The sequence below is a fragment of the Meles meles genome, chromosome 2, assembly GCF_922984935.1.
Source record: "Meles meles chromosome 2, mMelMel3.1 paternal haplotype, whole genome shotgun sequence".
In the NCBI taxonomy this organism is placed as follows: domain Eukaryota; kingdom Metazoa; phylum Chordata; class Mammalia; order Carnivora; family Mustelidae; genus Meles; species Meles meles.
The window spans coordinates 28,679,503-28,698,275 of record NC_060067.1 but is presented as its reverse complement, the minus strand read 5'-3'; the positions used below and the strand labels follow the sequence as shown (position 1 = coordinate 28,698,275).

The 18,773-nt window shown below is 34.8% G+C and overlaps 1 protein-coding gene across 5 annotated transcripts in view; it reads right to left on the bottom strand.

Annotated features, from left to right (window-relative positions):
* NFXL1 (nuclear transcription factor, X-box binding like 1) overlaps positions 1-18,773 on the bottom strand; it is a 75,951-nt gene that overhangs the window by 12,136 nt on the left and 45,042 nt on the right. For 4 of the 5 annotated variants that reach the window (XM_045997119.1, XM_045997122.1, XM_045997120.1 and 1 more), the window contains exons 17-19: positions 18,331-18,471; positions 12,426-12,592; positions 4,752-4,821 (exon numbers count right to left, since the gene is read on the bottom strand). In XM_045997119.1, the coding sequence (XP_045853075.1) occupies positions 4,752-4,821; positions 12,426-12,592; positions 18,331-18,471 (378 nt within the window). The remainder of the gene's footprint in view (positions 1-4,751; positions 4,822-12,425; positions 12,593-18,330; positions 18,472-18,773) is intronic. The other variant, XR_006817375.1, reaches the window with a different exon arrangement.

The window sequence follows — 18,773 nt, the reverse complement described above, 5'->3', positions numbered from 1 at the left end:
TTTTTAAGATTTTGTTTTATTTATTTGACAGACAGAGATCACAAGTAGGCAGAGAGATAGAGAGGGGGAAGCAGGCTCCCCGCTGAGCAGAGAGCCCGATGCGGGGCTTGATCCCAGGACCCTGGGATCACGACTTGAGCCGAAGGCAGAGGCTTTAACCCTCTGAGCCACTCAGGCGTCCCTTCTATCAATAATTCTAAAGGGGAAAGTGAATAGGGAAGACTGTCACAATCAATAAAGATCTTTCTGAATTACACAGAATGGTGGCTATAATGTTTAATCTCTTCAGTGTGTTGAGGGTTGATGAAAAGCTTAAAATCACTGGTCTGAATGCTGTTATCTTTCTGCCTCCTAAAAGACCTCATGGTCACTCTTCACAATTTCACTACCATCCTGAAAGTCTCTCTTATCTCTGGCTGAATCTTCTATTATCTATTATTAGAGAAAATGTATCTATTTTCTCTAAATACTGAATTTGATCCTGTTACCCCATCTAACAATTCTTCCATGAATCTCCACATGTTTACCTTCACTGCTGGTTAGAAGATACAAAAGACACAAATTGGGATGACTGCCTGGCTCATCACAATTTTCTCAAGGCTATATCTATGTTATCCGTTCTAGTCTCCTATCTGTTACTGCCTATACCAAGGGAGCCCCTCGACTTAAAGGGACCAATCAGATTTTCTCTTCTGATAATGTGAAAACTAAAAAGAAAGAGTTGGTGGTTTGAACAGTCATCTCAGTAGAGAGCCCCCTGAGCTCCTGCTGGCATGTCCCTGGGGGCTGCCCAGATCTTGTCCTTCCTGGAGTTTGCTGTACAGCATTTCCTTCAGTCTATGAACTGGTCTCCAATATCCTTCAAACGTATCTTCTTTTTTGTGATAAGTTAATGTAACTGATTACTCTAGCTTGCAAGGAGAAGTGAAACTCCTCCAGAAGGACACTGTGCTGGTATCCAATAAATGTCCCACAGACAAAAGTAATGCCATTAATCCTGAAAAAGTATTAAAAATCACTAGTAATCAGGAAAATGTAAATAAAAATCATGAGATGTCACAAGACTGGCAAAAATTTAAAACTCTGACAAGTTGGCAAGGATATACCAAATGTTGGCAAGGATATGCCATGACAGGAACTTTAAAGTACTAGTGGTAAATTAGAAAATTTACTGATAGTAAGCTGTACGATTTTGGAAATCAATATGATATTAAGTTGAAATTATACATTCCTTATGACCATGCACCACTATATGCCTAGAGAAATCTATACATGCATATATTAGAATGCACAAACAAGAATGTTCACAGCAATATTCTGGGATTGAAAAAAACTCATATGTACCCATAATAAGGCAAATACAATAAACCACAGTATACTCGTACAATGGAAATAAGACTACAGCCACATGCAATAAACACGACAAACACAATGGAGAACAAACTAAGGTCACAAGTTCATACTTTTGAACTTGAAATATAAAATTAAGCAAACAAGATTGTTTTCAGATACAAGCAAGGAAATAATTACTATAAAAGGCAGGTGGAGGTAAAATATAGGATAGAAGGGGGGAACCACAGCCAGACAAGGACTCTGGTAGCTTTGAGATGCAGCAATACTGTATTTTTTGACCTGTGTGGAGTTCTATAGGTGTTGACTTTTTAACTACTTGTTAAACTGTCCATATACGTGTTATGTGCTTTTGAGTAGGTAGTGATTTCATTGTTTAAAAAAACCAGGTGTGCAAGTATGTGTTATCTCAAAAGGCAGCTTATATTCTGACAGAGCTGAAAAGCAGTTCCAAAGGAAGCTGATTAAAATGCATAATATATAATGACTGTATCTTCATTACAGAGGTAATGAAGTTTTTCTAAAACCAACAAAAATAGAGGTTTTTCTAAAACACCCAACCTTGATATTCATTTAAAGATGAGATGTTCTACTCTTTCCACTCAATGTGGGACGGTTTTCTTGTACTCTACTCAGTCCTTAACATCATTCTATTTACACCTGCATATGTCATTTCAAATGCCTTACCCATAACCAATACTGTCGAGTTCAAAATGTTCCATTTTTTTTTTATTTGTTTATTTACAGCATAACAGTGTTCATTGTTTTGGCATCACACCCAGTGCTCCATGCAGTACGTGCCCTCCCTATTACCCACCACCTGGTTCCTCAACCTCCCACCCCCCCCATTTTAATCCCAATTTTAAAAGCTCTTTAAAAATAATTAAAGAAAGCTTGTAAAACAATACTGTTTATGGATAAATACCCATCCCATCATCACCACAGCTAGCACACATACAGCACTCACTATATACTAAGATATTTACATGTTCTTAACTCATTAATACTCAGCACTCAGAAGTGAGTATTATTGTCCCCATTTTATACATAAACAATTTGAGTTAAAGACACATTAAACAATTTGCTCAAGTAAAAAATAGAAAAGCTTCACAGGGCTGATAAAACCAAATTCAAAATAATTTTTAAAGGTAGAATTGTATATGTGGGGCACAGTTTAAAAGTATAGTTCTAAATGGTATCTTTATATTTTCTTTTTGTCAAATTCAAACCAGTCCAGAAGATATAGGAAGTGTACATCGGAGAATCAGTGGAGCTAAAAGGATATGTCTGAACTTCCACAGTTCAGTTTCATTCACATTCAATAAAAACATTTACCAGCTGCCTAATGTGTATAAACAGGGACCTGGATACAAGGATGAATATGACACAGTCCCTGCCCCCCCCCCACCAAAAAATCTATAGTATGGGGGAGGGAAGAGAAAGTAAGTAAGAATTTATCAGTAGGTCAGAATTTATCATAATCCCATACCTTAACTCCAAGTATACAAGATAGCTATTGAAAAAAATAAATAAAAATAAAAGAGATCTACTACAAATTCGAAGTGACGTAGTTCTTGGTTGATCCTAAGCATGACTTGATTCTATAGCTTAGTGGGTCTCAAAACTGTGATGCCAGGCCAACAATATCACTATTACATGTAAGATTAGAAATGCACATTCTTGGGCCCCTACTCCAGGTCCTCAAAATCAGAAACTCTAGGGCAGGGTCCATTAATCTGTTTTAAGAAGCCACTGAACTGTTGAGAATTACTGCTGTAGCCTTACCAATGTCCAGAGGCCATAAACTAGAAAAAGTTCTATTAGACACCAGGATATTCACCTGGCCACTCTTAGACTATTTCAAACTGTAACGGTTACTTGAATTCTTCTCAAACTAAGGCTATTAATTTCAAGAGAGCCCAAGGAGACTCTAGTAATACTCTAGTAATTAAAAAAAAAAAAAAAAAAAAAAGTAATAGGCTCCAGACTGGCACAGAATCCAAAAATCATGACCATGGAAAACAAATTTTTAAAAAAACATGATCACCCATCTAGTCCCACCAAATGTCGTAACCACCAAATGTCGTAACCTTATCACAACTGAATCATAGCCAAGGAAATGCTAAAATGCAAATTAACAATTCCCAAATTTAATTTTGTTATTTCTAACTACAATCTTATACCAAGTTATGGATTCAGATTAAAAATTTGACATTCTCAACCACTTATTACCTGGAATCTTAATTTGGTCAGAAGAAAATTTATATTAACAAGGAAAAAGTCAAGATTTGAAGAAATCAGAAAATTAAATTTGAAATATCCCAATGCCCTTAGTTTCACTTATATAACAAAGACAGGGTTATTAAAATAATCATTTATTGCTTGAAATGGTCTTTTTAAAATCTTACATAACTTTTAAAATATTCAAGTTCAATTTCCAATAGTTCTTAAACAGAAATCCATAAAAAGCATCAAAAGTTTTAGTTAAAAGGAAATATTGTTATCAAAAAGGCATATCATGCATTTAATTTCTGTTTTTATTTAACCAAAGAGAATGACTACTATATTTACGGCTTTGTCATTATCTCTCCCTGACTCTAAATAGGATGAGAAACAGATAAGTGCATGAAGACAAAGAATTAAAATAAAAGTGGTACTATTAGTACATCTGTAAGTCAGAAGGATTCCTTTATAAATGTCCAACCAAATCAAATAATTGTCACTGCCATACCTCCAACAAAAAAGGAATACTCTGACTTTTAAATTGACCAATTATAAGCAAACAAACAAATAAATAAATAAACTGACCAATTATGGATGGTTTCTCAAATTATCACCAAGACAAATCACCAGTGAATTTTTACCTTCGTTACTCTGAACAAGTTTTCTGAACTATTTTTGATACTTTTAGTAATAATAGAATGCATTATAAGCATCAGAATCTTTAAAAATAAAACTATATATAATGGTTTATGTTAACTCAAGATAATAATGAACTTTAAAGTTCACACACACACACACACACACACACACACACAAATATGCTTTTTAAATAACCTACTACGGATTTACTGTCTAACTGCCTATAACCTACACAGTTCTTCATCTATTTCTATTTGGGGGAAGGGGTAAGCATTAGGTCAAAACTTTATCATATAAAGTACATAAGCTACCCTTTAAAACTTTCGGAGTATTAGAACCCCAAAATTTCATAAAGAGATGTACATCTACAGTTAGTATGTATTAGATTTTTACAGACATCAATCACATTTTCCTCCCTGTACCCACATTTCTAGCATGTTCAGAAAAGACCTGATATAGGAAGACCAAGAAGAAAAGAGAAAATCCAAGAGAAACAAGACCTAAGAAATACAACTTAAAAGGGTTCTATTAAAGCTTACCTCTTTAGGACACTGATTTTTGCAACAACTAAGGAGGTTCTTTTCATTTACATCAGCTGTGGTTATTTTTCTAAAAATAAGAGGAAGTTTTGATGACATTCAAACCGAAGTCCATTTTATAGATTACCTCTCTAAAAATAATTTCAAACATGTCCATAAAATTGTCTTATTTCATTTTTTCTTGAAAAATATTTTAATTGTGTATCATCTGTAACAACTGTCTTAGCTACTTACCTGGTCTGATACCGGAAACCTTCCACTCCTTTATCTATTATCAACATATTAAATGCCAAAAGGGCAATTACTGCAAAAAGGAAGTATAAAACACACACAAAATATCATCTGTGCCTGGCCTTCATAATTTATGCTATTAAAGGGCACCTGGGTGGCTCAGTCCCTTAAGCATCTGATTCTTGATTTCGGCTCGGGTCATGATCGGTGAGGGAATCAAGTCTCAGGTGGGCCTCCACGGTCAGCCCAGAGTCTGCTGGAAATTCTCTCTCCTTCTGCCCCTTTCCCACCTGCTCTTGTGCACTCTCTCTCTCAAATAAATGGGTAAAATCTTTAAAAAAAAAAAAAAAAAAAAGTAGCCTGCTATTATCTTCCTCTTCAGAGCAATCATTTTTCATAAATATCTTCCTAAAGCTTCTACATAAAAGATGAAAAACTAATAGCTCTATATATTACTTAAAAACTGACACTGAGAAAATGCTCACCCAGATTTTTTTTTTTGAAGTTTTTATTTAAATTCCAATTAGTTACATAAACTGTAATTTTAGTTTCAGGTGTACAATATCATGATCCACACTTGAATACATTACTGGGTGCTCATCACGACAAGTGTCCTTCATCCCCATCACCTACTTCACCCATCCCCCCATCCAACCCTCCCCAGAAGCTGGCAGTTTGTTGAAACTCTGTTTCTTGGTTTGCCTCTCTCTTTTTTTCCCCCTATGCTTGTTTGTTTTGTTTCTTAAAGAAGAAGAACAACAACAACAACAAATTACTTCAAATTGAAAATTTTAGTAAGTTTATTTTAGGAGAGTTTTTAAATTGTTTTTGTAAGCTATAATGTTAGAAACAAATTCATTTTAGATTAGTCTGTGTGCTTTTCTCTTTGACTTGGTGGGTAATTCAGGAAAAGTCACAAACACCAAGGACTAAAACTAGTTTCTCACAGATCATCGAATGTAACCACAATGGACACTGCGTAAGTCAGTAACTAGTGACACCCTTAAAATTCCTATCACATGGAGGTTACTATTCTGTTTCCATTACCTTTCTTCTACCTTTGATTCTTTCTTTTCCTGCTTTTCTTATTTCCCTTTATTAGACATAAGTGCCAATATACCATAAGTTTAGCCTAACTAATGTAAAAACTATTATCTTAAATATATGTATAAATTAGCATAAATGTACTGTAAGATAACATATGCAATTTTCTTAGCAAAATTTCACTTAATAATATCACAAAGTCTTTATATTGGCGCTATTAAAAGTCATATATTTTCATTCTTACAAGTAAGGTGCTCACCTCTGAACTTTTTTTTAAAGATTTTATTTATTTATCGGACACAGAGAGAGAGAGTGCACAAGCAGGGAGAGTGGAAGAGGGAGAAGCAGGCTCCCCACTGAGCAAGGAGTCAGAAGCGGAACGATGAGGAACTCGGGGCTAGATCCCAGGATGCTGAGATCATGACCTGAGCTGAAGGCAGATGCTTAACTAACTCAGCCACCTAGGCACCCCAACTCACCTCTGAACTTAAGACTTAGTATCATTTTGTTTCTGTCACTTTATAATTTGGAATAAACTAATTTTCCAACACCTGTATCTTTTATATCTAATTTCTATAAAGGAAATTCCATGAAGAAAAAAGGACTAAAAATAAAGATAACATGGAATAATTCACTGAATTGAAAGTAAACAAAATTATCATAATGAATACTAAGTCTGAAGAATTCTCTATAACAACATATACTTCATGTTTTTGGAGGGCTTTTATTAAAGTATGATACAGAAGACAATAATGTACACATTTAAAACGGAAAACCTGGTAAGACCTGACATACGTTTACACCCATGAAACCATCACAATCCAGATAATGGACATACCCATTACCCTCAAAAATGTCCTGTGTCCCTTTGGAATCTCTTCATATTGCCCATCACCTGCTAGGCAACCAATGAGATGCTTTTTGTTGTATAGATTAGCTTCCAATTTTCAAGAATTTTACATAATCAAATCATAGAGCATGATTCTTTGTTGTCTGGCTTCTTTCACTTATATCTTGAGATTTCACACTTTGAGATTCATTCATGATATTGCAAATAACAACAGTTTTTTTTTATTGCTGAATTTATTCTGTATGGACATACTACCATATGTTTATTCACCTGTTGTTGGACGTCTGGATTATTTCCAGTTTGGGGTTATCACATATAAAAATATTATGAACATTCACGTACAAATCTTTGTACGGACATACATTTCATTTCTCTTGGTTAAGTACCTAGGAATAGAATGGTTGTATCCATACAGAAGGCAGTCGTTTAACTTTTTAAGAAACTGCTAAACCTTTTTCCAGTGGCTCTATCATTTTACATTCATATTAGTAGCATATGAGCTCCAATTCTTCCATATCCTCTCCAACACTTAATACTGTCAGTCTTGTCTTTTTTTTTGGCGCGCGGCAGGGGGGGTGTCTTTTTCATTTTGGCCATGCTAACAGGTATGTCATTGTATCTCACTATGACTGTTTAAAAGTTTTTATTTACATTCCAATTAGTTAACTTACAGTGCAATACTAGTTTCAGGTGTACAATATAATGACTCAATACTTCCATATAACACCTGGTGCTCATCACCTTAATCCCCATCACCTTTTTCACCCATCCCCCCCACCTACTTCCCTTTAGTAACCATCAGTTTGTTCTCTATAGTTAAGAGTGTTTTTTGGTTTACCACTCACTCGTTTTTCCCCTTTGCATGTTTTCTATCTTAAATTCCACATGAGTGAAATCATGGCATTTATCTTTGTCTGACTGACTTATCTCACCTTGCATAATACTCTCTATCTCCATCCATGTCACTGCAAATGGCAAGCTTTCTTTTTTATGGCTGAGTAATATTACATTGCATATACATACACACCTACATCCACATCCACTCATCAGCTGACGGACATTTGGGCTGTTTCTGTAACATAGCTATTGCAGAACAGCTATAAACATTAGGGTGCATGTACGTCTTCAAATTAGTATTTTTGTATCCTTTGGATAAATACTAAAAGTGCAACTGCAGGATCGTAAGGCAGTTCTATTTTTAATGTTTTGAGCATACTCTATACTGTTTTCCACGGTGGCTGAGACAGCCTGCCTTCCCATCAACAGTGCAAGAGGGTTCCCCCTTCTCTACATCCTCATCAACCACTGTTGTTTCTTGTGTTGTTGACGTTAGCCATTCTGACAGGTGTGAGGTGATAGCTCATTGCAGTTACGGTATTACAGTTTTGGAATGCCTCTCCCTGATAATCAGTGATGTTGAGCACCTTTTCATGCATGTGTCTGTTGTCCATCTGTAGGTCTTCTTTGGAAAAATATCGGTTCATATCTTTGGCCCATTTTGTAATTTGATTATACACTTTTTGGATGTTGGGTTTTATAAGTTCTCTATATATTTTGGATAGTAACCCTTTTTCAAATATGTCATTTGCAAATATTTTCTCCCACTCCATAAGCTGCCCTTTAGTTTTGTAGATTATTTCCTTTCCTGTGCAGAGCTTTTTATTTTGATGAAGTCCCAACAGTTTGTTTGCTTTTGTTTCCCTTGCCTTAGGAGGTATATCTAGTAAGAAGATGCTACTGCCAATGTCAAAGAAGTTACTATGTTCTCCTCAAAGATTTTAATGGTCTCCTGTCTCACATTTGGGTCTGAATTTTTTGAATATATTTTTGTGTATGGTGTAAGAAAGTGGTCCAGTTTCATTCTTTTGCATGTTGCTGTCCAGTTTTCCCAACACCATTTGCTGAAGAGACTGTCTTTATCCCACTGGATATTATTTCCTGCTTTGTAGAAGGCTAACTTCCCATATATTTGTGGGTTCATTTCTGGGTTTTCTATCCTGTTCCCTTGATCTATGTGTCTGTTTTTGTGCTAGCACCAAACTGTTTTGATTACCAGAACTTTGTAATGTAACTTGAAGTCTGGAATTGTGATTCTTCAAACTTTTTCTTTTTCAAGGTTGCTTTGGCTACTGAGGGTCTTTTGTGGTTCCATACAAATTTTAGGATTGTTCTAGCTCTGTGAAAAATGCTAGTGGTATTTTGATGGTGATTGCATTAAATGCGTAGACTGCTTTGGGTAATATAGGCATTGCAATTAATATCTGTTCTTCCAATCCACAAGCATAGGATGTCTTTCCATTTCTTTGTGTCATCTTCAATTTCTTTCATCAGTGTTTTATAGTTTTCAGAGTACAGGTCTTTCACTTTGGTTAGGTTTATTCCTACATATCTTATGGGTTTTTGGTGCAGTTGTAAATGCGACCGGTTCCTTGATTTCTCTTTCTGCTGCATCATTATTGATGTATAGAAATGCAAACAGATTTCTGTACATTGATTTTGTATCCTGTGACTTTACTGAATTCATTTACATTTCTAGCAGTTTTTTGGTAGAGGCTTTGGGTTTTCTCTATAGTCACACCATTTGCAAAGAGTGAAAGTCTGACTTCTTCCTTGCCAGGCTGGATGCCTTTTATTTCCTTTCATTGTCTGACTGCTGTGGCTAGGAGTTCTACTACTATTTTGAATAAAACTGAGAAGAGTGGCCATCTCTGTCTTGTTCCTGACCATAGAGGAAAAGTTCTGTTTCTCCCCAATGAGGATGGTATCAGCTGTGGGCTTTTCATATATGGCTTTTATCATGTTGAGGTATGTTCCCTGTAAGTCTACTTTGTTGAGGGATTTTATTATGAATGGATGTTGTACTTTGTCAAATGCTTTATCTGCATCTATTGAAAGGATCATCTGGTTCTAATCCTTTCTCCTATCAATGTGGTCTATCACATTGATTGATTTGTGAATATTGAACCATGCTTGTTACCCAGGAATTAATTCCACTTGGTCATGGTGAGTGATTTTTTTTTTTTAATGTCAGATTCAGTTTGCTACTATTTTATTGAGAATTTCTGCATCTATGTTCACAAGGAATATAGGCTATAGTCTTTTTTAGTGATATCTTTATCTGGTTTTGATATCGGGTAATGATGACATCATAAAATGAATTTGAAAGTTTTCCTTCCTTTTTCTATTTTTTGAAATAGTTTGAAAGGAACAGTTATTAACTTTTCTCTAAATGTTTGACAGAATTCTCCTGTGAAGCCATCTGGTCCTGGACTTTTGTTTTTGGCAGTTTTTTGATTACTGATTGAATTTCTTTGCTGATTACCACTATGTTCAAGCTTTCTATTTCTTCCTGTTTCAGATTTGGTAGTTTATATGTTTTTAAGAATGTGTCTGTTTCTCCTAGTTTGTTCAGTTTGTTGGCATAGAGTTTTTCTTAATACTCTAATTGTTTGTATTTCTGTGATATTGTTATTTCTCCTCATTTGTGATTTTATTTGGGTCCTTCCTCTTTTCTTTTTGATAAGTCTGGCTAGAGGTTTATCAATTTTATTAATTTTTTTCAAAGAACCAGCTCCTCGTTTCATTGATCTGTTCTATTGTTTTCTTTTCTATATCATTTATTTCTGCTCTAATCTCTATTATCTCCTTCCTTCTGCTGCTTTAGACTTCTTTTGTTGCTCTTTTTGTAATTCCTTTAGGTGGAGGGTTAGGTTATTTATTTGAGATTTTTCTTGCTGCCTGAGGTAGGCCTGTATTGCTGTATTTTTCCCTCTTAAGACTGTTTTCATTGCATCCCAAAGGTTTTGGACCACTGTGTTTTCATTTTCATTTGTTTCCATGTATTTATTTTCTTTTTAATTTCTTCTTTGGTTTCTTGGTTGACCCATTCATTGTTTAGTAACATGTTCTTTAACCTCCATGTATTTGTGGTTTTTCCAGATTTTTTTCTTGTGGTTGACTTCTAGTTTCATAGTGTTGTGATCAGAAAAGGTGCATGGTATGACTTTAATCTACTTGTATTTGTTGAGGCCTCTTTTGTGACCTAATATTGATCTATTCTCAAGAATGTTCCATATACACTTGAAAAGAATGTGTATTCTGCTTGAAAACATAACCTTCAAATATGTATTCAAAAAAGGAAAAAGGAGCTCCAGAGAGTTGTAGTAATGGAAGCTACCTCAATCCATATATATCCACACATCCCCCCAACAATCATTCAACTTAATAATAAAATCATTAAAATTCCATAGCTTCCTCATACCTAGAAGACAAATTCTACAAACTTCGAGATTACCTATAAGTAGGAAAAAAAAATATACCAATTCATAGCAGACCTACTTCTCAAGTTCCCTCAGCAAATCATTTCTGAGAACCAGTGGAGTTCTGGAAAAACTGAGCAGAAAAAAGAAGAGGGCAACTGAGTTAACCTCACACCAGAAAAAGAAAGTCCACCCAGTGCAGATCAGAGTACTAACTATGGGAAGAAACTTTAAAATGTGCACAAAAATCAAGGAGCCGATCTTGGAAAGGCAACACTCTGGACGAGAAGGTAAAAAGGTAAAGTTACCCTTTGGAGACTACATGACAAAGGGAAAAAGAAGCAAGACAGGGAAATTTCAACCCTGCCAGACCAAAGGAAATATCTTTCCTCGGTATTACTCATCAATAAAGCAAAACTGCCCTCTTCACTCTCTCTACAAAATTTCTAAAGCTAAAGAAATATTTTATTCTTAAAATTTCAACAGAACAATTTTCATATTTAAAAAGAGTAAAATCTGACTTTTGCAATTTAACAGAACATGAGCCTAGAGTCCAAATGACAAAAACAAGTTTAAGTTAATATTAACGGGCATTTTTCAAAAAGTACATCTGTTTAAAAAATTAGAAACAAAGCCATATTCCCAAATTTAACTTCAGTAAAATACACTTATAAAGAACCCACTTTACAAACTTGGGTAAATGGAGCTGAACAAGTTAGTAAATTATGTTAGATTGTGATTAAGTAGAAAAAAAAAAGGGAATTTTTTTCTCTCCACATAATCCACAAGCAGAAACATGCACTTTGTTGAGTGTACATTTTTTTAAGTAAAGGAAATATAGAAGTCATAGCCTAATATGACAAATGCCATAAAGCTACATTTGTAATAAAAGTCTGTAGTTTAAAAATTATGTCTCAGTAGCTATGTGCACTTCAACTTTTCATCCAACAAAATTCTAGTTTGACACTGTTAACTGAGCGATCTGTTATAGGAATGTTTCTACATTTTTTAAAGCAGCGATACAACTTTTTTCCTTTAAAAAAATCTTAAACAGAATCCCTAAATAGAAAAAAAAGCATAACTGTCTTTGAAATCAGGGTTCAGAATGTACAAGGTGAAGGATTCTACATTTCTTTCTTCAGGTCTCTACTGGAAAATCTAAGCTTCTAGCATCTATGGGTGACAATGAATAATGGTCCTTGAAGTACTCTTCATAGGATTCTGAATTATAAAAAAAATACTGGTTAAAATAATTATAGTAAAACAAGAATATTTCTTCAGTCCACTTACCTACATTCCACATATAGGCTTGTGATCTTGCAGTGACATTTTATTCTAAGCATCTGAACACAGGGAGGACATTCTCCAGGATGACAGGGCAAAACACATGGATGGGGACAACCCAGAGGCCGTGATTTAGAGCACCCTTCTTCACACTGAAGGCATTCTGGGCCAGCCTGATAGGAAGTAAGGTAATAAATCATCTAAGTACAGAAGTCTAACATTTCTATATATTAAAATTATAAAATATATATATATAAAATTTACATATCATATTAAAAGAATACTTTTGAAGCTCTTAGGAATACAGTTAATAAAATAGTGCATGCATGCTTGCACTCTTAAAAATATTCAAAATGAAAAAATACACATTCAAAATGAAGAACAGGAAGGTATCAATATGACCATTATTCAGAAAGATTTTTATATCTACAAACCTCATTAAATCAAATTGCCTCATCTTGAAATTGTAAATTACGAGTATTCCTCTAAAAACGTAAATTACTTCCTAAAGAATAGTCATAGCAGAAATAAGTAAAACACTGTTTTTTTTTTTTTATGTTTTATTCATTAATTTGAGAAAGAAGGAGAGAGAGAGCATACGCAAGAGGAGCAGCAGAGGCAGAGGGAGAAGCAGGCTCCATGCTGTGCAGGGAGCCAGATGCAGGACTGGATCCCAGGACCCTGGGATCATGACCTGAGCCGAAGGCATACACTTAACAACTGAGCCACCCAGGTACCCCAAAATAAAACATTGTTAATTCATTTCCACCCAACAAACATGATCACCATCAAACTAAAGAATCAACACTCTGTTAACACATAAATAAAAATTCCCAAAGCACGCAGTGTTCTAGATATACTGCTCTCACCTTGCCAAACAGAAACATGCTTAAAGGGGATAAAGGAGAATGACCAGCAGTTTATGTTTTAATGTACTTCAATGAACCAAAGTTATATTACATTTACAAATAAATGTACTTCAATGTAAATTCAACAAGGTACCTCTCTGCTCTAGTAATTTAATAATTTAACTACCATCTACCTACTAAAGAAGTTTAAAATTATTATTGCAGGCTATTATTTATTTTCACATGTCATACATGAGATAAAGTACGAGACCTATAGAAACGGATACCAAGTCTTAAGTTTAAAGTTTAAAAATTCTGTTGTCGGGGCGCCTGAGTGGCTCAGTGGGTTAAGCCTCTGCCTTTGGCTCAGGTCATGATCTCAGGGTCCTGGGATTGAGCCCCGCATCAGGCTCTCTGCTCAGTGGGGAGCCTGCTTCTCTCTCTCTCTCTGCCTGGCTCTCTGCCTACTTGTGATCTCTGTCTGTCAAATAAATAAATTAAAAAAAAAAAATTCTGTTGTCATTCCTAAGTATAGCCATGATTATAAAACAGTGATTATGTCAATAAAAATCCTATTTTTGACATATAGGATTAAAAAGAGAAAGTGTTTCAATTAGGAAACATTTTTCTATAAGTAATTTCTATTTTTAATTTTTAAAAGTATATTAATTTATTCTACAATCTTCCAGCATCATATGCCAGAAATTAATTCACATGCTGGAAATGTGCAAAATGGCAGCGACCCCTGACCTAAGAGACTTAAATTTAAGTGGGGGAGGTAAAGAACATAATAGAGTGTCTTCACAAATGCTCTGAAAACAGATAAAGCGGTTAAGAGGGAGTAACAGAAGCAATAAGATGGAAGAACTATCTGATAAGTTTCATGTTTGAACAGAATAAATAAGGGAGCAAGCATACGAATGTAGAGTCTCAGAGAAAAGAACACTAAGTGCAAAACCTCTGATGTAGACAAATGTGGAATATTCAAGAAATAACAAGAATAGAAGGAGAGGGTTGCCTGGGTGGCTCAGTGGGTTAAAGCCTCTGCCTTCAGCTCAGGTCATGATCCCAGGGTCCTGGGATCGAGCCCTGCATTGGACTCTCTGCTCTGCGAGGAGCCTACTTCCTCCTCTCTCTCCCTCTGGCTGCCTCTCTGCCTACCTGTGATCTCTGTCTGTCAAATAAATAAATAAAATCTTAAAAAAAAAAAAAAAAAAGAGTAGAAGCAAAAATGAGCACATGAGTGATGAATGCTAAGAGGCAGGAAAGGTAGTCAGAAGTTATATCATTATAAAGCCTTACAGGCCCTCATAAGACCATTTGGATTTTATCCTGAGAGTAACTGATGTGTATTGAGCAGGGAGATAACAGACCTTACATTTTTTTTAACTTATATTTTTTAACTTACATTTTTAAATGATAAATCTAGCTGGTGCAGTAAGATGAAACTGGGAGTAGAGAAGTTGGCTGGGAGAATAGTACAGACATCTCTAGGGAAGAGAAGATGGTGGCTTGGATGAGGAGGGTATGGTAGAGGTTATAGGAAATGGTCAGATTCAGGGATATACTTTGAAGATAAACCTGACGAGATGTGTAGTGAGACAAGGACAATGAAGAAAGAAATCAAGAAATGTTCAGAGGAACATTTTTTAATCTGCAGAACTGGCTAAAACTGGTAATACAACTTTCTGAAACCGGAAAGACTACGAGAAATACAGGCAATGAGTCTCAAAATATGGAAATATAGCCAAAGATGACACACACAATCTGTTTCACTTGTTTTTTCCTGGCTATGTGATACGCCTGCAATAATCTTTCACTTAAATAACATGAAACAGAAGAACATACTGGGCTGGGAGTTAAGACAGGGTTACTACTACTTTCTTATTATCGCTCTCCTGTTACATGATCATGAACAAGTCACTTGATAACCTTCAGTTTTGTTATCTGCAAAAGAAGAATTATACTGATGATATGGGGCTCCTTCCTTCCAATTATGAAAAAAAAAAAAAATCACTAAAGCTGTACTTGCTAAGCTACCTTCCTGGATCACTTCCAATGTCAAGTTCTATCTTCTAGAAGAAACTATCTAACTCAGAAATACAGCAAGCCTGGCTGTCAAATATCTTACACAGTTCTCCTTTAAAAAAAAAGAAACAAATTTTAACCCAGAGAACAATATTGAGATAATCCACAATAATTCCCCAATCAGTCATATCAGCTTCTAAAATGAGTCTTTCCTGATTCATCAGACAGCTGGAAATCCAGGGAAGATAGCAATCCTCATTATAAGCAATGAGATGATGAGAAGGAAAGCAGAATTAACATTTGGGTTAGTATTACAAACTGGAAAATAAATCTTGGTAAGTAAAATTCTCTTTTTTCCCATCTTATTAACATATATCTGACATTTTTTAAATTTAAGGTGTTCAACATTTACATATTGTAATAAGACTGTCATTGTAGCAATAATTAGTACCTCTGTCACATTACAGAATTATTCCTTGTTTTTAATGTCAGGAATAATTAAGTTCCAATCTCTCAGCGAGGTTGATGACTGTAACATAATTCTTTTTTTTTTTTAATCAATGAAGCATCACACATTACACACATTGCCTTTAGCAGTAACTCTCAAACATTTTTGTGCATGATCAACCACTTGGCAATCGCTAAAATACTGAGGTGAGACCTGAGAGTTTGCATTTCCAAGATTCCAGGTGATGCCCATCACGCAGACAACACCGTGTGGCAGGGGTTTATCACATACATTATTATGTAAGAAATATATTGTCTGTGTGTGATTATGTACCTATATTTTCTTTTTTTTTTTTTTTTTTAATTTTTGGTATAGATTTTTCCCAGAGAAAAGACTATCTTCATTATTTCTTCTTTCAGTCACTCAAAAATATCTGTGCCCAGGTTTGCTTGGGAAATACACTCTTCATTTGCTATCGGCTTCACACCTTTCCCTAGTTAACCACTCTGTTCCACTCACTCCAGTGTATGAATTAGACAACAGGGATATATTTGTTGCTAATGGTAGCAATCAGAGGCACTGCCTTGATTGGACTGGGATCTGCCAGGAAGGCCAGGGAGAGACCGGAACAGAGATAAGAAGCAAAAGAATTTTGATTCCAGTCAATTCAATAAACACTTTCAAATATCTGGTATGTTGTAGGCCCTGTGCTAGAATTCAAGGTAGAAACCACATTAGTAATTCCAGAGCCATTTGGATCAAGAGGGACAGGCAAGGAGATCTTCTCCAATGGGTCTCAACTGAGATATTACAGTAAGGAATTTATTTTAAGGAGTTCATGAGTTATTTCATTTTTAATATATAAATTATAGTGACTATAAAGTTATCCCTCAAATAATATAATTTTCACTCTCTTGCACTGCATCAGCCTTCCCTGAGTGGGAGATAAAGACAGACTTGGACTTGTAGCTAAATTAAGAACTGCACATAACTTATAACCCATATTTTACCACAGCAACTGCCCATGAAGCAATGCTGGGATAATCCAAGATAATTCCCCAATCAGTGTCAAATCAGCTCTTGAAGTGCGTTTTTGTTTTTTTTTTCAACTCACTTAATGTTCTGGAAATCCAGAGGAGGAAAGCCATACAGCAGCTATACTCTCATTAAAGTGGTTTTGAATTATTATATTAGTATGAATTTTTCTAATTCTAATATCTTTTTCATTTTCTCATGAGCACATTTTTTTATTAAGGATCAAAGCATGGATTGATGAAGAGGTTATAAGCAATACACTGACATGTCTGCACATGAGCAAGAATGATACTGTGGAGGCTTAGGTTATCATGCTTTACAATCACCAAATCAAAGACCAAAAAAAGAACAATGCAAGTGCAACTTTCAGTAACATACAATTCATAACTTAACCATTTGTAAATTTAATGTTATTTAATAAAACAAATCTTAAAATTTTTGTTTATTCCTCATTAAACACACTTGCTAATAGTATTATGACACCCTAAAGAATGGAAGTTTACCAAAAAAATTAAATATTTTTAAAACATACAATTTTTTATATAACAGAAGCTTATTTTTTATTCACACATCATGTCAAATGTAGCCTGGCAGGGGACTCTGGCAAATGAATCATTCTGGGATACAGGAGGATGAAGAGTTAGTTTTTGTATCACATGGAACATAACAACCCCCTCAGTCACAGAAGTAGACAAAAAGTAGAGTGGTTAATGATAAATAAAGATTTCCCTGACTATTCTTGGAGACGAAAAACATTTCAGCCTCTATTTTCTCGGCCAGAACCTCTCATATGGCCTAGGAAATTCAGAATAGGAGACTACCTGTATCTCTGTTTTAATAGGAGTCTTTTATATTTTATTGTTATTTAAAATAATTTTCTTGTTCTATGTTTCTGTTTTTATGTGTTGATGAATTTAATGTTCAAAACTAAAATTAAGTATCATTTAAAATTTGATTAGCTACGGTTATTCTTCCTTGTAAAATGGCAATTTTAGAGATCTTTCAATGATTGGCTTCTCATGTGCTTGGTAAAATGCTTTTAGTGAATTTCACACACAAATGCCCTACATCTGTGATGCTATTTACTTTATGTCCAATGAAAGATTAGGAATTTATTAAAATTGTGAACACACCTTATCACAGATGTTAGGTTTTAAAAAATTGCTGAGAACAAATGCTCCAGACTAAATCCAGAGATATAAATGGACAGAAGTGGAAGTGATATTGCTACCTACTATCTAAATAGATACATAATTTCTGTACTTTTATCAAAAATCAAAGCCTATGTATTAACACAGTACAATATGTTGAGAGAACATTAAAAGGCTTATTATCATGAGCTTGCACAAAGATAAATATACACCAAGCTGTTAAAGTTAAAGTTAAAGCTGTTAAAGTTGGTTGTATTAAGAGAGACAAGGAAGGAGAAGGGATAAAGGCAAGAAGAAAGAAAAAAGTTCTAACAAAATAGAAAAATATTTATGGCATAATTATTCAAAAAAATATTTCAAGCATACTATTAGGACATATACATTCATCCTAAGGATATTACCTTGTTTTTGCCAACGCAGGCATCAATTTCAGTTACTTTGTGGCATTCTTTCATGCACATATGATTCTGACAATCTAAAGTTCGTCCACATACTCTCTTACAAGAGTATGGTCCTACAGCATGGCATGGGAGTGGACTCACCTTAAAAAAAAAAAGAATAAGGAGAAAAATATCAACACACACAAAACCTTCTGGACCCATGTTTCTGAAATGACTGTTATCACTTGAAAACAAGTTTCATAAAGAACACATTTTCATTAATAACAGTCATTTTCAAAATCAAAGTAATTTATCAAAAAATCCAAAAAATGAATGCCAACAAACAACACATTCTATTCCTAAAAGGGAAATTCAATATAACAATGCTATAGAGACCACATATAAATAGGCTAAATCCAAAAAGCACAATATATTTTAAAAATCAGCAGAGGGGCGCCTGGGTG